This window comes from Perna viridis, chromosome 1 (genome assembly GCF_037379345.1).
Source record: "Perna viridis isolate PV_CMFRI_1.1 ecotype Kerala chromosome 1, ASM3737934v1, whole genome shotgun sequence".
NCBI lineage: Eukaryota > Metazoa > Mollusca > Bivalvia > Mytilida > Mytilidae > Perna > Perna viridis.
This window is the reverse complement of record NC_142445.1, coordinates 68,155,165-68,178,788: the sequence shown is the minus strand read 5'-3', so window position 1 is coordinate 68,178,788 and position 23,624 is coordinate 68,155,165. Positions and strand designations below refer to the sequence as shown.

General features: G+C 33.5%; 1 protein-coding gene across 1 annotated transcript; it reads left to right on the top strand.

The window, feature by feature from the left end:
* The first annotated feature begins 117 nt into the window (after window positions 1-117).
* LOC148630099 (plasminogen-like) lies at window positions 118-14,070 on the top strand. Its single transcript, XM_088579761.1, has 6 exons — window positions 118-414; window positions 8,640-8,684; window positions 9,110-9,377; window positions 9,666-9,694; window positions 12,196-12,390; window positions 13,081-14,070. The coding sequence occupies exons 1-6, from the start codon at window positions 126-128 to the stop codon at window positions 13,314-13,316; spliced, it is 1,062 nt and encodes a 353-aa protein (XP_088435887.1). The 5' UTR covers window positions 118-125; the 3' UTR covers window positions 13,317-14,070.
* Window positions 14,071-23,624: the final 9,554 nt, after the last annotated feature.

Genomic DNA, 23,624 nt, shown 5'->3' with positions numbered 1-23,624 from the left:
GTACTTGTTAAATCTTGTAGGACGTAGTTATGATTCGTTCGAAACCTTGATTCCAAATCGATGCTTTAATAAATACTTATACCAGCCCAGCAATCCAATCATTTGACAACACTACATTAAGCATTATGTTTGCTTTCATTTTCATACTGACGTCAGCTGTAGCCTTAACAGTGAAGGAGACTATTTATACAGTATGGGACAATAGTATGATACAATCAAATGTCGTACTTATAGGAACATTTCCTGTTTCTGAAAAACCCTATTGTGCAGTCCTTTGTAGCTGGCATGATTTGTGTATAGGGGCAAATTTCTGGAAAGACACTTTAATGTGTGAGCTCTTCCAAATGGAATATTGGAGAACAACAGATGTATTTATCAATAGTAAATCAAAAAGTGAAGCTCTAACAGCCAACGGTAAGCCTAGACCACCAAATACGCACATACATATAGCTGTTGAGTAAATTTTAGATAACGAACTTTGAAAAAGTGAAATCATATTTTTTTCGTTCTGGTCATGTACGTGGATGTTGATGCAATCGAATTGTCCCATTACTGACGGTATTTTTTGCCGGTATTATATGTTAAGGTACGTTGATATTACTTGAATTTTGTCTTTTGTTACAAGTAAAATAAGACAAAGCCGAAGTTACCTAAGGTGTTAAACAATTCGAAATGAATTAGACAAGAATATTAAAATTACTCACTATAAATTTTACCCCCACTTTCCCATTTGGAAACAAGCACATGTTTTTATTAATGACCTTGAATGTCCATAGGATTTTGATAAGGACTACTGATGTACCGACTTTACACATCTTCAACATTTAATAAATATTCTGTGAAAGTTTCATTGATACCTACAGTGATGTAGGGCGAGTAACGGAAAAGATAAGTGGAACTTATATTTACAAAAGTAAAGTCCATGTAGGGCTTTGAAAAAAACCATTCAGATCAAAATCTGAAATAGACGATGAATATGAGCGAAATTTTCATACACTGAAGGGTTGTAACGCAATTATCGAACTAATAAACTATAGACAAAAGTCGATGTGATTTGATACGATGATATGTTTTTCTAGGTCGATATACACATCGTATCGACTCAATGGAAAGGCCACAATTGTTATATTATTATTTCCAAATTAATAAAAATTTCAGTTTTCTTGCACAAATATGAAAGAGATTAGGAAAGCCATGTAGACTTTTGTCCCAACCAGAATATCGGTCACATGTCAGTGTAAAGTATTTTTTACATACTGAATGGATCATTGTTTCTTTTGACATACTATAAAAGATTTATACCTCTCAACTTCTTATGAAATGACTGAAAACAAAGCTGATTTGATTAGCCGATAAAAATATACGCGACTATATTTAGCAGCTGTGCAATATGTTCATGCAATCTGCCGTTTTTGATCCGCCGTTTTGAAGAATTCGAAGAATTCTGAGCAACCTCCCAAATATAGCGAACCATGTGACTTTCTTTAGACAAAATGAAATTATTAAAATTATATTAATTAACAAGTGTGGAGACAGACTGGTATTGCCCGAGGGGCAAGTAAGAACGAAGACTGGTATTGCCCAAAGAGCAAATTTGAATGTGTCTAGAACATACATACGTTTTGTCTTTAAAGAGTAATCAATGGAACCAAGATTCTATCGGAAATCAAAGGAATGTAATATAGTTAAATCCACTTAAAACTGGGAGCATGGCCCAGGCGCACCTGTAGGGTGAACGTGTTTCATCGTCCAGAAAACACTTCCATTTACTGACATCAATAATTGAATTATGCACATGTTTATCAATATATATTAACATGTGTTACTAAATATCTACTAATATCAAAAATGCTATGTCATGTTAATAAGGATTGGGCATTTCACTTTATGTAAGTTAGCTTGGTAAAATTCTGGGCTCTCAGTTTTTTTGATTAACAGAAACCGACAGTGTGGTATCTGTCAATTACATGGATGGCCCTAATTTTAAAATGGTAGGGACCATAAACTAAAAAAATTAGACAGGAGCAATCATTAATTAGTAAAATCATATCAAAATTAGTAGTGTATGATTAGCTAAGAATTTACATCTATAATGTCTTTGTTTTTACATTAGTCATAGTTAAACTATTCTCCTGAAAAGGAGAATAAAACTGCATAATGAAAAATTTTTCCACTTACAGTCATGTACTCAACCAAAAAGATTCGAAATTCTTATTAACCAAAAATGCAATACCGGTATATAACGGACTTTAAGGCTAAATCCATCGGTACTGACTCACAATTAACACTTCAAAATCAATATTTCAACTAAATCTTGTATCAAACAATTTTATCTAATTCTAAGTAGTTACATACATTTGTAGCCTGAAAAATGTTTCTTTGGACAAAAACTTTTTGTTTTGCAGCTGTATAAAATATACCCAGAGGCACTGTCAGTATCATTTGGTTTCAGAACCAACATATCGTGTATGTACATTCAGCACTTCACAACGCTGTCATTAACTTTTCTTTAGAATCTTTATTTGTATATATATAGACAATTGATGTGTCTGTTCTTTCATACCCCAAGCCAAGCCAGAAAAAAAACTTTCCAGACAATCTCTAGCACAACTAGAGTAATAAATAGACCTTCTGTTTAAGCCTAAAAAAGTTTCCGGTCACCCTACTGACCCTCCTTCAGACCCCCTACTCATAAGTTTTTATTTGAAATTTTGAAGAAAAAAAATAACGAAAAAATTCTGCCAATTGTCTTTCAGAAAAAAAAGAAGAAAATTGAAAACACACATGCCATGAGTGTGCTCTTGGTCGTGGATAATTCCTTTTTGGAATTCGGCACTTGAGATATTTTTTTTTTGTTTTACCACCTCCGTCAACACAAAAAACTTGCTCATGCGCCGAATCCCAAAAGGGATTAGGCTTTCGACTAAGTCTATTACATGTTTGGTCTTTGCATATTTGGTTTTCATTGTATCTTTATGACTTATTTCATTTCAAAAATATCAAATGAAAATAAAAATCCCTACCTACCGACCCTACAAAATTTTAGAATAGTGCTCGGAAACATAACATTATTTTTTTCGGCCTTGGAAATTTCTCATCAATTGACTGGCATGCACCAGTATCTGTCTTACATGCACTGGAAAGTGTTACTTTTATCCCAAAAAAGTATTTTGCTGGGTCAAAGATTCTGCAAATTGAATCACTAGGTCACCGATCGACATTAAATCACGTGGTAATGCATTAATTTTAATGAATTTAATGAATGAACGTGGTCACATGACAACTAATTTTCCTGAATACACAATGACCCACATTCAAGGGCTTGACTATGTCCGGGGACTTTGTAAACGCTTTGATGCTTTACACCGTCCATGAGAGACCCCAAACGATAGCCAAGGACGTTAAGAAACACCTCAGTCCGTCATGTATTACACATATGAGTGCAAACCGGGTCTATCAGTAATGAGTATATAAGTTAGCACGAACACGAAAATTTAACCAAGTATAGGAACAGTCAACTGATTGTCAGCGTCACTCATATCGTGTAAATGATTGGCTAACACTATACGAAAGATTTTTAGGGATTTTGGTGCTTTATATCCACAAAGACAGTCGAATTATCTGCTAGATGCAACGGTGTTCTAGCTTTCTAATGCATGAAATGAAGGACGTAACGGATATAAGGAAAATGCTATCATTTACAACTTTATTGTTATAGTGTTATTTAATAATATTTGCAATATAAGAGGGCAGCATAAAATTGCCACCGGTCAAAATTGGGAAAATTAGTAGTCAAACCTCGAGAGTCAAAGATCATAGAAAATATGAACAATAAATTTGTGAAAATAATAGGAACTTGATACTAGTAAAATACTAGTTAAAAAAAGACACTAACTTCAAAATTAGTCTGGAATTTTGTGGGGGAAATTCGCCAAGTTCAAGATAGAATTGACAAGATACAGATAAAAAAGTACAGTTGATTGACTGATTGTTGATGTTTAACGCCCAAGCAGCAAGCAATATTTCTGCTATATTCGGGCGATGAACATGAAATGGGTGATGAAATGAACACGAAATGATGATGAAATAAAAAATGGGATGGGACACCAGGATATTAGGGTCGACGAATTTTGATTGTCACTGGTAGATGGGGTAAGGTAGGGCAATTTAGCCTTCTGCGGCGGAGCGCAAATGTTCATACTCCTATCGAATACAACAGCAGGGTTCTGTTGATGACACCAGTACGTAGCATGCCAGGGGTACCCTCATTCCACCACCTGGGGCACACAACCCAGTTGCTTTGTGGGCAGTGCGCACCAGCCCCTACCTGGGTTCTGAGCACTATTTACTGGCGCTGTTGTGGGTCTAATCTTTTGACACCCGGACCCACACGGGGGTAAAGAAAAGAAATTTGTTGATGTTTTGAAAATCCACCATTTATTATAATCTGTTTGTCCAAAACAGAATATTTTCTAGTAAGATCTGGATATACTTTTTTCGCAGCTATACAAATAATATTGTACGATTTTGCGTTGTGTTGACCACTCGTGATTGGATAAAATCATTCGTTCAAATAACCGAAGCAGCAATATGCAAATGAAGAAAAATCCATCCGCCATTGATGAAAATATTTGGATGAACAATATGCAAATGACCATGAAAGGAAAATCTATCCACCAATAATAACCTAAGTTGCAGAATGACATTGAGACTAATATAGCTCTATCAATGAAATGACGCACGCTAAGTGTGCACTTTCAAACAATTTGACATGAATGTCGTGACAAAGCCACCGGCTAGTATGTTTATTTTACCTGGACGCCAAGACAAAAATAGATTTTACTTAGTAACCATTGAATGATCCCCCCCCCCTAAAAAAAAAAACTTCGAAGAAATACAGTTCAATACAAAGATTAATTTATTTCCCAATGATAAAGATAAGCTAACGCCCCACCTTCCAGCAGAATCTACTGACTGTGTAGATAATCATATACAGTCACCTGGGAGGTATAACGTACACAGCTATGCTTGTTTCTAGACCATAAACAGCTGAAGGTTTTAAAAATATTCTAAATTATGAATGAGTTGTTCATTAGGGCGGAAGTTATTGCAAAGATAAAATTATAAATTATCATATCAAAATCATGTAGTATTGAAAGTCTATCTTCTGAATTATATCATGTGTATCTGTTTACATGGAAATTGTTTTGGATATGATAAATACTAACTAGTTCAAACCAGAAAAAATGTCATTGAACCTAAGAACACCAAACTAATTATATATCGACTAGAATTACCAAAATACGATTGAGATATGAATAATTAACAGTGTCATGACGTACAGCGATTACTAGTACTAATTTCTGTAGAATATCAGGGCTGCCCAAGTCTTAATATTTATCGAATAAATCACAACTTTCCCTATGTGTTTTTTCCAGTGTTATTTGAGGGTTTTTTTGCGATGCAAAAGGGTTAAGCTTCACATAAAGACAAACAAAACAAATAATTAAACTTACAATAATGAAAACACATAGCTCACAAAATCATGAAACAAAACTTTTTTAAAGTATCAAAGTGGACTCGTCCACTGCTGCTTCAATTGATTTCTACGAAATGAAGTAAATATGAAATACTCGAAACATAAATTATAGATTGTTTCAAAACACAATCGGAAATACTGACTTCATGTACACATTATAACTAACATTTTTACCGTTCTTGACAAATATACGCAAAGCCCCAATCTTTTTAATTTAATCGGTTTCACATACTTTCTGCCAAGAATACATTACATTTACTTATAAATAAAAATAATTAACAAAAAAGACATTTGCATAATATCCGTGGGTTTGAAATAACTTTCAAAGTCTTGGCATACGACATGGATTTACCTTTAGTTGAACTACCAAGACTATACATATTGGTATTCAAAGCCCAGGTTCGTTACAACAAATCATAAATGGATTACTTAATAAAATTGCTAGGAGTGTGGGCCGCTTAAACCTTTATATAAGCTCTGATAGGCACCGACGACACAAGAAATATATCTACGGCAACCGAATTAAAAAATATTATTCAGATAGGTTTATATATGGATCCCGATTTTATTTAGCAAAAATATCAAGTTTGCTATTTCCTATTTGTATATACATGTGATGAAATTATGTTTGATATTTTACAAAGAAAATACCAACTCCAAATGCCATTGGAACTATCGTACTCTAATAAAATATAGCATCGAATAATTGTATTTGTTATGAAAACGGAGAAGAAACATAATATACCTTTATGAGTATGCCCATGTGTATACAAGGTTTTGTACACATGCAAGAAATTATGAATCTTATGAAAGGAATATCAAATGTCCCGTCTAGTTATAACTTTCTCGGTACTCTTGTTAAAAATTATTGATGATATATTTATAGAGGAAAAACTGCCACAAAACGAATGTACTCGACTTACAGAAAATTTGCAGAACTTTTTTTTTATAAAACACTTTTAAACAATGAAAGACAAAATTGTTTTTACACATATTTTTAGGCATGGAAAATGTCACTCCTTCGTTTTTGCAACCTTCTATTTCAAATAACAAAAAAGCTCATTCAAATTTTCTATAGGTCTTAGATTATTCCTTTTATGATAATTATACTTAAGAAATAATTCGTGGAGGTTGTGGATTTGTACTCATTTCAACATGGGTACGGCATTTATATTCAATTATTTAACACCGAGCAACAGCGAGGTGTTAAATGAAAATATAAATGCCAAACCTATGTTATAGATGTCTTCTGACCCGATTTATTTTGTAATTATTCTACCGAAATTTACAGTATGATAAAATTCTTAAAACACCGAGGGCTCATTCCTTGTATTGTACATGGAGGAATCTCTCGATGCTGAATTATGCTTTTTATTTTTGGTTTTGGTTACTTCTTGAAAACATTTTTCTTTATTTACATCTTCTTATGTATTTGTTTCGAATATTACTTATGTGTATTCAGCATACCAAAATTTGCAATATAAATATGATTGGTTTTCACATTAGCAAAATATATTGTGTTCTAGTGTCCTGTCATTTTTAGTCAATAAAACTCCTTTGCATTGTATGAAAACAAAAAGTTTATCGCGCTGACATCTTAAATCGTGCAGAATAATAAGAAGCAACATAAGGAAAGAAAACAAACAAACAAACAAACATCTAAATAAGTTAATATTTACAAACAGGGAAATGTTACATAAATGGAGTTTGAAAGTACAGAAAAAAACAATGCGAGACAATTAGACGGGTATAGAGTTCATCATTTTGTGTAAGACTATCGATAAAAAAGAGTACAAATGAATTCAAGTGAAACTTAAAACTTAATTATCATCCTTTATATACAGACTGCCATCTTCAAGCGATTTTTTAATTATTTGAAAAAGAGAACATTTAATACTTTGGAATTGAAATCGATACTTAATTTAAATAATAACAGGGGTAAAATTAAAAAAAAAAAGATATCGCATTAATAAAACTTAATGATTGAGATTTGCACGCTGATATAAACGAATTGCTAAGATAGGAAAAAGTTGTCAATAATAAATTATTAATCATTGTGGATTATTTTGTCACTGATTAATGAAAGGACTTGTAATAATGATCCATCATATTTCATTTCATTAATTATGCGCGAGTTTATTTGTCTCCCATCGCCCTAATAAAGCTGACTTCGTTTCACTGCTTCATTGTTTAGATAAAAGGTAACTCAACTATTAGGCTGGACTCCTTAAACCGATGATTTTTATTAATAGTAGAATACGAAGACATATTATTTTCCTGTAGTTACTGAAGCCATCTTTGATTAATAAAACAAAAAAAAAATTGCTGAAATATACAATAGTACTAAAAAAAGTAATGAAAAATAACGGACAATTAAGAAGTGACAATTTAATAGTATGATCGTCCACACACACACACACACACACACACACACACACACACACAAACAAAACAAAACAAAAAACAAACAAACAAACAAACAAACAAACAAACAACACAAACAAACAAACAAAATAAACACCGAAAAAGAGAAAATAACGTACAAGTCCAAATTTGACCACAATTCACTGTCACAGCTTCGAAACCAAGTTCGTTGGCTAAAGGAGTACTAAACAGTCCTGACACATAGATGATGGTTACACTGACTTTTTGTCTAAGCCTTTCTTTGACTGATATTGAACTTTTTCACGCTATGCAGTATGTAGCTTAACCGCAGCTTTTATTTTACACTGAACTTTTCGGCTATCGCATTCCTTTGGAACTGGAGTTAAGCAAACTGGAATAATTAATAGGTAACAGTTACGAATTTGACGAAACCTTTTACTTTGGTTAAAATAATTTTATTCCTGATGTGTTCGGCTAATATAAACCTAAGGGTTCCGGTTTGTTTGGTACACATAGTCTAAATCGATTTTAATTCACAAGAAACAAGGAACGAAAGAACTTAGGAGATGAAAGTTACCTGTAGTGTGGCCTAACATATAATTTTGGTTGCTTTCTGTGTGTTCCGATTGCTTTTATTAAATTTAAATGTCTTTAAATCTTAAAGAGGCAGAGATATACCTAAGATTTTGAATGAACCTTCTATTATTTTCTTCAGATGTAAACGTACTTCAATATAACAGTACTTGGAAACAGCATGGAGGTAACTTAATTGCAACGTAATTAAAAGTTCTTTGCCCGAGATTTATAATTTAATGATAAAACGAAGACCCGCATCAAATAATATGACTTGTGTAAACCGAATCCCCTCTAGTCTGATGAACACTGATTCAAAATTGGTATATTGGTATTATCTAAAAGTACAAATAGTTGCTAGTCAAGCATTTAAGTTAAATAATAGCAAAAATAATGATTTTAACAGTATTCAAATTTCCAAATTATCGACAGCAACCAACACAATAACAAATAATTAATTACAAAACTGCTAAGTATTTTGAACAACTGGAAATAATAGTTCAATATTACTTCTCTTCCGTACAGAAAAAAAAACTTGTAAATTGATGCTATATAATTTCCTTTGGTATAAGGAGCAGTATAGATGTTTGCATTTAATACACTTATTTTCAGCACGTGATTGTTATTTGGGTAGCTCCCAAAATTATGCTGGTACTGCCTCTAAGACAATAACAGGTTTAACATGCCAAGGATGGGATGATAATAATCCATGGACGGTGACTAGAAAACCAGTCAATCAAGCCGACTATACAACGAACTATTGTCGGGCGTCAGAAATTGACGGCGAAGTGTGGTGCTATACCACTAGTACCAATAATGCTTACAAATGGCAGTACTGTCCTGTTGTTCCATGCAAGTTTTACGTAGAATCATATACTTAGTTTTCATCTGTTTTGTTTTGTTATCATGTCATTTTCACTTTTCAGTCAATGTTTTCATACACAAAAATACTTTTTTCGATGTTTTACATCATTTTTTTTTCAATATAGGACCACCAAAAATTACAACAAAATTAACTTACAAAAAAAACAAAACAAAAATAAACAAAAAAAAAACCATTTATTGGTTATTCCACGCTTTTCAACGGAACCCTGATGTCTAATCATTTAAAGTAAAGAGTAGTATATATGATACAAAAAATGTGTGTGGTGTTGACTTCCTCTTGTAGCCATATAACATTTTTCCAGAAACCCAATTGTAAGAAATTAAGAACGGTACAAAAAGTCCGCGTAATTTTGGCATGCTTTGGTTTAAGTAAGTTTTATAAAAAAAAAAAACATACCCGGTCGCTGAGGGGGTGTTGCCACAGATGAAAGGAAAGTTGACGATACGGTATGAGAAGTCATCGAGTATGTCGTTTAGATCGGTAATGAATTTTCTCTTTTCACTTATCTTTAAAAGTAGGTCATGATTATATGAGGCTGACTTTATAGTATCTGTAGTTTTCCTTTATCTCGAATATGTGGGGTAGATGCGATGTATAAAATCTCCGAATCTAGGATTGTTTAAAGACAAAACGTCATCTATATTGCTGAAATTGAGTCGGAGATAAAGAATCTGTCTAAACAATGTTTGTTCTTTTGGATTAGATCAAAAAGATAGACAGAGAGTAGCGCGCACAATTTGTTCCCATTAGAATGCCGTCCGTTTGTTGTAAAACACGTTCATCAAAGTGAACAATCATGTTTTCAATGAAAAAAAATCCAGCATTTCGTCAACATCTTTTTTCGGTCTATTTAGAAGATGATTTGGCATCGTTTTTACAAAGTGTGAAAATCTCTATTAAATAATACGTGTCTGGGGGTTTCAGATTAACAACGGTTTATATTGATTTTGTGTCGGATTTCAACTAAGTAAGGAGAAAAGTATTATTAATAGTTAAAAAACCACAGGTCTGGATGCTATAATTTAGCAATGAGGGTTTCTAGAAGATCTGTCGAATTTTTCAAGGACCCGCATAGAATTAACACAACTACAGGAGTAACAAGTGTCGTAAAAACAAACTATTATAAACAAGAAACATTTTATTTTTACCGATGAATTGATCAGTTGAAGTTGCACGGCGACTACTTATAAAAGTTATTGCTCATTAAAAGCGAAGAATGATTTTTTGGAGTTTTTAGCTCATGTCCAGAAATCCAGGCGCATGATTCAGGTCTCTTCCAGCATTCGGTTACCCGGTTTGCTTTTCATTTATTGTTGAATGATGTTAACAGAAAATGATTTGTACGATAATGACGATATCGTTTACTTTTATTCAAAAGTTAATGGCTAAATGGTTCACTGTATTTTTGATAAGAGTTTTGCTGTTTTTGGTCGTGGTTTAACTTAACATTCCCACAACTCTTTTTAACGTTTACTATACGGTACAACCTTTGAATAATAACATATTTCATTCCCCTGTAGGACATGAAACATGAATGTTAATTTCATAGTTTTAATTTTGATGAATTAGTTTTTCAATTCTAATTGAAGTTCATTTACATTGATCAGGTGGTTATTCAAAATTAATCTGACTGTATATGTTATCTTTATCCCATGATATTATGTTTTGTAGATTCCGATGGTTTGCATTGTTTTTTTTTTTAATTTTGTGAAAATAATATATTAAAATATTAAAGTTGTATTAAAACATAATTAATAATTCCTGCAGTGTAGTAAAATAACATCGATAATAAGTATCAATCTTTATATAAAAAAAAAAAAAAAAAAAAAAAAAACAGACAAAAGGTGATCCAGGCATGTCAAAAACCCATCTCACTTGTTCAGAAACAGTTTCTGAGCACATAACCAGTCTCAATTTTTTCTTTGGTACTTGCATTTTTGAGATGAAAGTTATATAGATTGTGTATGAAATTGGCACTTCGCAAGAGTTACCGTTCTTGATTTGGTTTGATTTGGTTGATTTTAGTGGAAGGTTGAAATGTTGTTTTCTCAAAAGGACAGATGTAAATACACAAAGGTCTATTGTCACATAAATATAAAGCATACATAGACCAAAAATGCATGTTTTTTTTCCGTGGATTTTTCTATACCATGAATCACCTTACCATATCAAAATACAATCAGTATTCAATCAAGTCAAGGGGAGAACTAGAGTATAAGAAAATCTGGTTGAGATCCTTGAAATGCTTGAAAATCACTTATTTCTACTTAAATGTATTCCCCCATAAAACAAACATTAAGAGGATCTTCTCAAGATGTCAAAGAAACAGTACAGTCACACAAATTTTAGAATGAAATATATATTTCCCCTGCCTTGCTATTATTTGAAAAATTCTAAAACACCAAAAAAAATATGTGCATCGGAAATCTTATGTGCGTTGTGTGCGCTCTAGATCTTGACTGATCTTGAAAGAATTCCTATCCATTGCTTGATAGGTAAATGATTCAGTGAATAAAACTATCAAAATATAAAACGCGATTTTAACTTTTAAAGGAATTTACTGGTAACTGGGCCAAGTTACTCGCAGACTAATACTTTGAGAGTTTGTTCACAAAGGACTTCACACTAATACAGATTTTTGTATTGGGTAGAAATACTAGTAGTCAACGTCGTTTATCAAAAATAAATTGAAGCCTATTAACATATTCCTTAATGTGATAAATGACATCAGACTAATTTGTTTACAAACAAATCAGAATTACAATTCGTTTTTTTTTCGCAACAATATCCCAATAGGTGCATGATTTTTCAGGTTTTGCATGTAACGTATCTGAAAATCTACCAGTTGAACCAGAAAATACACGTGTTAGATTGTTTGTAACTCATCTGCCAGTAGCGGTGTTTGAATGTACGTCATACAATGCTGGTACGTCTGAGAGCCACTGCCCTGTTTCTATTTGTAACAAAAACAATGAATGGACAACAGACTATACTGTTTCTTGTTACTGTAAGTATTATAACACAATTTAAAAAACATTTCATTTTCAATAAGTAGTTGTTTTCAAAATTGATAGAGCATCATAGACTTCAGCATTTCTTTTCCTTTTATTCATTGAATTTATTAGAAGATGTAGACTTTGCTGACGATCTGGCTTTTTCATCATCAAAATACCAGGATATACAAACCAAGACACAAAGACTACATGTAAACAAGGTAGACCTCAAGATCAAAAACTAAAGCAATGATACTTAACTCCAAAAAATATATACGGATGTAGAAACATTTACTTACCTCAATGGCGATGTAACATCAACCGGAAATTGCGATGAGGACATTACCAATAGATTAGGAGAAACCAAAGTACAATTCAGGCGTTTATAGAGAATTAAGAGTCCACCAAATTTTCAATCCGAACAAAAATTCAATTATTTGACAGCTTGGTCGTGTCAGTCCTTACATACTGAAGCAAAACTTTGAAAACAACAGAGCGAGACCAGAAGAAGATTGACACATTTCAGAACAGATGCCCAAGACAAATAGTTACACTTGAAAATAAATTCTAAAACACCTGTATCTTTTCAGAAATTATAAAAAATATATGGAATCACATGAATGTTGAACTCTCATTTAAAGTTAGAAATAAATGATAATGATAAAAAATCGAAAGCTGTAATAAAACCCAGATTTTTCTTGCAGCCGACGACTATTACACAGAGGGATCTAGTTACAAGGGTAAAATATCTTGCACGAATTCAGGAATTACCTGTCAATACTGGAACACTTCGACTCCTCATGTTCCTTACTATACACCTGGCCCTGAGGACATTAACACAAACTATTGCCGTGACCCATCGACTGGTAGTGGAACGCCATGGTGTTACACAACGGATCCGGACTACAGATGGGAGTATTGCCCTGTAGTCAAGCGTTAAATTTTATGATTACTTTTAAAAATGTAGTTTTGTCGAAAAATCCTTTTTAAATTTTTTCCATATCGAACTGTTGATGCGAAGATATTGATTATTTTGTCAAAAAAATATACAAAAACAACAACAAAAACAACAACAAAAACAAAACAAAACAAAACAAACAAGCAACAAAAAAAAAAAAAAAAACGTAAAACAACACGTTGGTGTAGATTTACATTTATAACAGAATAGCTAAATGTAAAGCAATTTGAATTGTCTTTTTTAAACTCTGCATGAAATTTGAAAGCATTTTATATTTTTCATTCCTACAACATACTATAGCAACTATTGTACACAAATAATAAATAGTTATTTCAGAAATGTATACATCGTCAGATACATTGACGAGAAAAGGACGCTGTATGTCCGAAATATTTTCAGACATTATGGAAATTCATTCAGGCGGGAATAGGATTTTTGACTAGTGCGATTTAAGAAAAAAAAAACGTATCATTTGTGGTCTTAATAATCATCTATATATATATTTTCATAAAGTAATGATATTAATATCAAATACTTTATTGTTATGGGAATCTATTGAATATCAAAAATAAAAGCAAAATTTAAACGTAAGATAACTTCGTGTACAGACATAACACAGCAGCCGTAATAACTTGAAAAGGGATCGATATTATTTAATATCAATAAGATCTAATCGGCAAACATTTTATACTTTACAAAGTTCTTTAGTTCTTCATTAATATGCAGATCAATCAAAATGCAATGGATTAATTAAACTCACATTATTTTGAAATCTTGCGTTCTTTTTGTCAAAAGGGTATGTTTTGTTTGGTAAGAGTAATCAAGGGAACCAAGGTTATAGCGGTAATCAAAAGAATGTAATCCAGGGACAAAGACCAGACATGGAAAACAGACATACACAACAAAGAACATAAAGTAACTAAAATTATACATACAAAGTAACAAAAGTAAATGAGCAACTCCACTAATAACTGGGAGCAAGGACCAGGTGCACCGGTAGGGTAAGCGTCCTCTGCTTTTCTAGAAACACCCGCAAGAAAACCAAGATTCTAGCGGAAACCAAAAGAATGTAATCCAGGGACAAATACCAAACATGGAAAACAGACACACGCAACAAAGAACAAAAACAACAAAAATATCAAAGTAACAAAAGTAAACTGTGACTCCACTAAAAACTAGGAGCATGGACCAGGTGCACTGGTATGGTAAGCATTACCTGCTTTTTCTAGAAACACTCGCCGAGTTGTTCATAAAAAGTCAAGTCCTGGGTAGACGAAAGAAGAAATGAAAACTATGACACGTCAGTTTTTATAAAACGAGCACCGTCACGATCCGCGAGTTCATGATGACGACGTTTAAAATGTAGTGATGACTTTAATCTTGTAGCAACATAACCGTGTTCAAGAAGCCTAATTGTAAGAAGCTAGCGCAATAAAAAAAAGTCTACGTAGTTACGGCAAGCTCTGGCATAATGTATGAGTTATGATATGAAAACTGCATTCGCAGGTGCTGAAGGGATGTTGCCACAGATGAAAGGAAAGTTGACAATATGGAATGAAAAGTCATCGAACTGTTGCTTAGATTTTATCAGTTCAATAATTTTTGTTATTACTGTTCATTGTTTACAACTCTCACTTACGAACAAAACATTTCATACAAGTAGTCATGCTAGGATAATTTGAGTTGCAAATCGACGAACTATGGCAGGGAAAGAAAGGAGTACTGGGTAGGCAGACTAGGCACTGAAATACCTTACGGGTGCAATGACAACATCAAAAGTATGAGAAACCTTTCAAGTCAATATAACAATAACATAAATGTGATGAATTATTTAAAAAAAGAGGTTGGCGAAACAGAACAACATTTCAACAGTCGCATGAATGGTCATAGTACTGACTACAAATGTTTGTTTGTTTGTTTGTTGGGGTTTAACGTCCGATCAGCAATATTTCAGCTATATTCAGACGATGAACATGAAATGGATGATAAAATGAACATGAAATGAAAAAAAGGATGGGACACAAGGACAATAGGGTTGACAAATTTTGATTGCCACTGGAAAAAGGGGGTATGGGTAAGGTCGGACAATTTAGCCTCCTGTGGCGGAGCGCAAAGGTTCCTACTCCTATCGAATACACAGCAGGGTTCTTTAACGTGCGAGGAACGTGGCATCTTTCCCAACACGGTGCACCACTATGGTTTGCGGTCAGGTTTTCCGTATTATAGCCTGACAACCCCAGCATGAAACACGCCAGGGGTACCCCATTCCACCACCTGGGGCACACATCCCAGTTGCTCTGTGGGCAGAGCGCCTAGCCCCCGGCTAGGTTTCTGAGCACTATTTAGTCGCCTTGTACGACAAGCTTAGCGCTGCTGCAGGCCTATTCTTTTAACACCCGGACCTGCACGGGGCGACTACAAATGTAAACCAGACCTCCCTCTAAGTCGCCATCTTAGATCTGCCGGACACACCCAGGAGGATCTCCACAACATTGCTGTTACGATCATAGAACATAATAACAACTGGTCAAAATGTAAAAGAGTGTCTCGGGAAAGCTTTTGGATTAAAAAATTACAAACAACTTCTCCAGATGGAATAATCGAGAGCAACTAATTTATTTTTAGGTCTTGGTTTAAGGCTGGTACAGCACTACATGCTATACATAAATACGCCGTACTACTATATTTTGACTTTTCTTTTAATTGTTTTCCACACTTAATTCATTTCTAATTTTTGGTAAAAATACCCCATTTCTCGTTTTCATTCAGATTCCTTATCATTTGCTTTTGTGTCCCTTTGATAAAGGTACAATCACCCAGAGGGTGCATTATTCAGCTTCTGCATCTATGTTTTGATCTTGAACTTTATTAATTTTATGCTGAAGAAGGATATCGGTTATCCGAAATATTCAATGTAAATTTTACCATCCTTTTACAAATAAAGTACAATTAAAATAAGTTTAAATCAGCCAGCTTTAAAAGGCTTATGAAACACTTTCAGTTTAAAGGTTTAAAGATCGAATGTTAAATACAAACAAAGATGGAGGTACTTTAAATGTCTTGTGCAAAAGTATTTAAATGAGCAAGATAATTAAACTAGAGATAGAGTCTGAAATCGAATGTTCGAGATGTCAATGATATATTTCGCAATTTTCTTTACATCAACATGAAGCAATGTCTCAAGTTTTTCTGTTTCAATAAAGCCATAGAGGATTAGGTTATAGAGGACCGAGAAGTCAGTTAACACAATGTCCCTTTTTGTTGAATAAGCTCTATATTTTAACATGAAATAGGTCTCATCTTCTACCAGCCCAGAGTTGCGTAATTTACAATATCGTCTATCAGCTGGAATACCACGATAGCGACCAATGGAAAATCTCCCCATCTCAATCTTGCCACAGCTGAACTTTCTTGTCTCGATAGTTTAATTCGGACGTATGGTTGCACAGTGTACGTAGTATTCAAATATTTGTAGGCTCTGATTTTCGGCATATTTTCCAGATTTTCACACCAGTTAACACGATATTCGCGCAACATCGAGTCCTCGACAATACAAACTATAAATGTATCACTCAATTCGTGGGTAGTCTTGGGTGCAAATATTCCATAGAGACCACTGCAATCCATAATCGATTTCACTTGATTAGACAATATATCTTTATGATTCACGGAAAAGTTGTATTCCCATAATAATGTTTTGAACGGTATTCTGTCTTTTTCACGTCATTTTCACTACTCTGCACCACAACGTCACCATTTGTGTAAGTGTAGTGTAAATATGAGATCAACACATTATCTTAATTTCCGGAACCCGTTTTGTTCGTCACACAAAGTATTTTTCTCGTCATCTCTTTATAACGCAAGTTATTATTCATAATGTCATGCAAGGTTTCAACGAACTTTTTGTAAACGTTGTCGATAGATTCTGATGCAATGTTACATGTTTGATGGAGTCAATAACATTCAAGAGAGCATTTCTACATCTCTCGTTGTTCAGTACGTCGTGCGGAATGTTTCAAGTGTCGTAAATTCGTGTTTTCCTCATCAAAGTCGTACTTGTCGGGCGAGAGTTGTATTTAATGTGTCCGTAATATTCTGTAATGAACAATTCACACATGAGCACGGAGTTGTCCGGCATTATCGCACCATCAACAGGCTGAATACGGATTACGTCAGATATCAGGCTTACTGAAAAGTTTGAATATTTTCCGAGCTCGGTATATGGTACTATCATATAATCCACTACAGATTTTCCAGAAGTTGACACATGCGTAAAGTTGTCATTTTCCGTAGGTCCTCTACCATTTTGAATAAAAAACTTCAGGAAGTCGATTAAGTAGTGCCTAAAATTGTTCTTTACATCATCAACGCTGTTCTCTCTTGGAATGAGGTCAATGTAATCATGAAAATCTTTAGAATGACTCATTCGGGCATTTAAATTTCCACATAGAAATGTATTTGGTGCATCAAAGTACATGTACATTTGAGAAGAACGTCGAAAAATTCTTGAGCGACATTTCCTCTGCTAGAACATCGGGTTGTAGATACACTACAAACAAACTGACAATGAATTGATTATTATACTCGCAAGTATAATCCACAGAATATCGTCACAGGCGTCGTTAAGTACAACACAATCAAAGTTTCCCAGAGTTTTATCTTAGACTAAATCCCCAACACCCCCGGAGCCCCTCTAGGCATTTGCAGAAATGTTTTTCCTATTATTTCAAAGCACTTGTAGCCACTAAGTTCAACGATATTTTTTTTAGATAAATGTGTCACACACAATCAAATAATGTCTAAAGTAAGTGAATGTAAAATTCTACTGTTAACAGTTTTTTTTCTGATAAGTACCTCCCCTTACAATTCCAGTTTTCGGGTTTAAGTTTCTAAAAGCTGGCTGAAATCTTACTTAGTCAAGACACGGCCACCACGAAGTTGAAGATTGGGCATTGAAGGGACTATGCGACGAATACTGGCTTCCTGAATTCTCCCTTGAAGAGATTTATCGGTTTCTATGTATATATGCTTAACTTGTTCGTGGTCTTCCAGATTTCGTTTCTCTATGCTGCAATTCATTTTCAAGTGTTACTAGTATCAAACGTTTTTATCGTGGCTGATCTGCACCTGTTTGACCGAGAATGTCCACCGCCAATATACTAAAGTTGAGTCCTAACGTTTCTATAGTTCTGTTCACATAATCCCTCGGGACATGAACACCGTCTATGTCCTTTGCGATACACCTTTAGATACCAATTTGTTTTGAGTTGTGTTATCGGGTGTGTGAACTTGACGTGTATTGGTTGTGTTTTCTTTGTCCCTTTCCAACAGTTCAATCTTTTCCTGTAATTCTTTAATTTTTCCATCCATATTTTCGAATTCAATATTAACCCCGTTTTTCATTGTTTTCATTTTATAAGTTACGTCTAATCTAAGTGAAACTAGTGTTAGAAATGCTCTTTGAGAGACGTTTAATTCTAACTAACTGCATTAATTCCATTTACTTACCTTATTCGTCTTTTAATTCAGACTTTACTGGTACTACTCATGGTCGTTTCAGATTGTTTCTCGTGTGTCTGATAATCGAGGCGTTCTTCGTGCTCGACGTTGGAGCGTGTCTGACTAAATCTTTTACGTTTCCTACCAGGTTTGGTCTTCTTTTGCATTGATATTAAGTTTATGATGTTCTCATAAATATTATCCACAAAATAAATACACGTCCATACTTTTGCATATGCGTATATATCGTTGTTACTCCAAAACAAAAGACGGTACATCTAGATACAAATATGTAGTTCTTGATAGAGATTCCTCATACTTTATAAAAAAATTTCCAAATCATCTTCCAAATATACCGAAGATATTTCCAAAATGCTGAAATCTTTTATCGACAACATTTTTGTCCAGTGTGGTGGGTGCACTTTTCAACAAACGGGCGGAATTCCAATGGGAATAAATTGTGCTCCTCTTCTGACCTATAAAATTATGCCAGAGCTTGACGTAACTACGCAGACTTTTTGTATTGCGCTAGACTCCTAACTACTAGGTTTCAGGGACAGGATTATGTTGAAGTTTTATGGTTGTCATCATGAACTCGTGGATCGTTACGGTGTATCCATCTGCACCATGAAAACTTATTTGTTCAACATATCATAGTTTTCCTTTCCTCTTTCTTCTACTCTTGACTTTTTATGAGCAACTCGGCAGGTGTTTCTAGAAAAGCACAAGACGCTTACCCTACCGGTGTACCTGGTCCATGTTCCCAGTTTTTGGTGGAGTCAGAGTTGCTCATTTACTTTTGTTACTTTGTATGTGTTATTTTGGTTATTTTATATTCTTTGTTGTGTGTGTCTGTTTTCCGTGTCTGGTCTTTGTCCCTAGATTACATTCTTTTGATTTCCGCTAGAATCTTGGTTCCCTTGATTACTCTTTGCTATTTGAAACCCCAATATTGATTTCGAATCAAATTCTGAAATAGATGCACAATGGGAAAATTTAATTAAGATTCTGTGCAAGTATTATTCTTTTCCATTCAGTGGTGTAGGTGGAAGGGTAATCAAGAGAAAGAAGGTCGTCAAAGATTAATATTGGTTTTGATGGTTTTCGAACACCAGGTTGCTGACATCGTTTTCGACCATGAAGATGGTTTGTCCCTGCATTGAGTACTTGACAGATTTCCAACACCTTTGATTTTATCGTTGTAGACGTAAGGGATTACAGTACCTAGCTCCCTTATCTAACAACTTTCTCTTTCTGTACAGAGAGGTGTACTAAGCGTTGAGCTATTGGTAAGATAATAAATTTTCTCAATGATGCATACTTTCATCGACGAACACAGGTCTTGATTTGGTAATTTGAAATAGATATATTGAATCCTGTATTGTGGATCTTTAGCATCATACCTATGTTTGTTCATTATGTTTCCCAACATTTGTTTGATTTCATCAACGCAGGAAGTACACTCTAATCCGTAAATTGCGTTTTCTTTAGTACACTGAGTCCAGAGGGTCAAAAGATTGGATATATATGTAATATATTATATTATATTATATTGTAATTAAATTATAGTTCTGCTATTTATAATTGCTTAAGTCAAGCTACCAAGTTGCAATGACCTCGGGGGAGTAATTGCACCAGCAGAGACATTGGCATGGTTGCAATAAATGAAAGGTAATAACAAAAATACCGAACTGATAAAATATTGGCAGTAGTCAAAATGAATAATATAAAAGGAAACATACATATTAATGCATCCCATAGGAAGTTCTGTGTGTAAATAACTAGAAGTACAACATGAATAATTAATTACGTTTCAAATTGACTATGATGATCTGGGGATCATGTTAATGTGTGTAAAAATTTTCCCTATGTCGAGTCATTTCTTAATTCTCAGTTACAGGCACTTTTATGAACAATCTCTGGAGATAAAACATCACATACATCTAGCAATATATAAGATCAAATCAACTAATGTAACAAAATGATAATGAATATTTGATTTCTTTATCAAATAAAATGTTTCGATTAGTATGCCCAATAAGGAATGTACATTAAGTGTTTGTAATGTCTGTATGATGAGGCTGTGTATGATGATAACGCCACTGCTTCTTATACCGCCAAATTTATGTGGTATTCGGCATGCAACATTATCTGTTCGGAAAGATAAAATCGTTTTAAGTGACTCTTATATAAAAAGGATACAAGAATTGCGTACAAAAACTTTATCACAATGTGCAATGATATGTCAAAGTCTAAAGTTATGTGTTTTTGTCAGCTTCTGAAGTCCAGACAAAATTTGCGAGGTTTATCGACTGAAATACAAGAACATAAAACAGATAGTTGTAATGGATGTATATGGTGGGTACTGCACTGTGCTAAGAAGTTGTACCTTAAGGATATTGTCCGTTTTCAAAAGCCTATTGAATACCTTTAACCGCTGTCATTGAACTGCATGAACAAATTGTCGTTTTTGGAAATTAAAATAAATTCAGATATTTTACCATGTACCGATAGTCCACCTAAATACCAACATGAATATAGGAAAATCATTTCTCCGACACAGTCGGTATAGTTTCGCTTTTTACGATTTGACTTAAGGACGCTCTTCTATCGAAACGCAAGTCACCTGATTGCAATTCTGTTTTCCGATTGGCTAGATACTGATGACTTATACTCGGCATCACATATACAACATATCATTCAAATTTAAAATAAAAACTGGTCTACAGTTTTATTGACACCTACCGATATTTAAAATGTGTTAAATAACTTGCTCATTCATATCACAAAATACGGGGCGCCTAATGGGACTCTTGTGGTTTTGTACTCAAAATTCAATTTTGTACAGACAAAAGTGAATTTGGTTCAACAAAAATGAATTCTGATTAACAAAATTAATAACATACTACAAATTTGACTTTTGTGAGACAAAATTGAATTTTTCACAAAAGACTATTTTGTGTCACAAAATTGAATTTTTCACAAAAGACAATTTTGTGCCACAAAAGTCTATTTTGTATGCAAATTTGTTTACAGAATCATTTGGATATGCAAATGAATTCTCTCGTCACAATTTTGTAAGAAGGTTTCTCATTGGATATAGTAATCGCGGGTCTCGCAGTCACATGTTTCCGATTACGTAGAGCAACGCAGGACGGTTAAGGCCGTTTAAAGTGAAATTAAAAAAAAATCTTTTAAGTTGCATTCTACAGTAAAACTGTTTTGAAATTACTAAAATTGCTATTATACGTTTACTATCAGATTTGTATGATAAAATAGGGTTTAAAATACGCGATTTTTCTACTTTCGATTTATTGGGATTATCCCTGGTGAATCACATGATCATTTCCAGACATCTTTCAATTCAACTATACAATGCTTTTGCCCGACCTATTAATCGCAACCAAATTTGTTAAAATTTGACAAGATAATTTGTATTAATGTATTTGTCCCAAACTTTCTCAGAATCCTGCAGAGATCTCTATAGGTCAGTTAAAAATTATGAAAAACTTGTAAACAAATTTCCTCATAATCATTTATATCGAAAGAAATTTTATTCACTTAGGTCTAAATTGAGACGGTTATGTAAGTTTGAAGAAAAACAGTATAGGACCTCTGTATGTACCCAGCTTAATAAAATAATCAATAAAAATCCCAAAGATTTTTGGGACTTATTGCATAAACTTGATAAAAATAAAAACCCTAAATCTAATGAAACAAACATCAATTATAATGCTTTTATTGACTTTTACAAAGAGCTTAATAAAGCATGTGATAAAAATAATGCTTTTCGAACCAACCAACATTAATAAAGAATTCATGTCTTTATTTGAATATTTAAACACTAAGTTTGTCCTATCAACATATGAGGAAATTAAAGAAGAGGAAATATTGAAAGCTATTCGCTCAGTACAAAATGGAAAATCTTCTTCATCAGATATGATATCAAATGAAATGCTGAAAAATGCTATTCCAGTTTTGTTGAAACCACTTAAAAAAACTGTTTAACTTAATCTTAAAAAATGGTCTATTCCCAAAAGTTTGGAATGAAAGCCTTTTAGTACTAATATACCAAAAAGGTAGCAAGCTAGACCCAAGTAATTATAGAGGAATCTCTATTAAGTCCAATTTAGACAAACTTTTTAATAAAATAGTATTTAATAGACTGTCCAGATTTATATACAGTAACAATCTCATTACCAAAAATCAGATTGGCTTTAAAGAAAAAAGTCGCACAGCAGACCATATCTTTACACTAAAAACCATCGTCGACAACTTCAAACAAAAACGCAAAAAACTATTTGCTGCTTTCAATGATTTAAGGAAAGCATTTGATACCATTTGGAGGATAGGTTTATTTTACAAACTCTTAAAAAAACAACACTCCTTGTAGAGCTGAATCGGGTAGACTTCCCCTGAAAAGTAAAATAAACATTGCAGCTATTGGGTATTTGAATGACATTTTATCTGATCAAAACACTCTAATATATGAAATATATAATACAACCAGATTGTCAAATTTATGGACAAAACAAATTGAAGGATTATTAAACTCCCTGGGATATAGTTACTTAATAAATAAACAAAGCTTGCTTAAGCTACACTTGGAGCAAATCAAACAAAGAATTATTGACCAGTGTACCCAAGAACAAAATTCCAGAATATATAGCTCTTCCAAATAGTCATTTTTCCAAAGAGTCTATGAAATGGGTATAAGGCCAGCTTACGTAGACAAATTATCTTTGTTTATCTGATAGATCTAATCTGTGCTAACTAAAAATTAGTGCACAT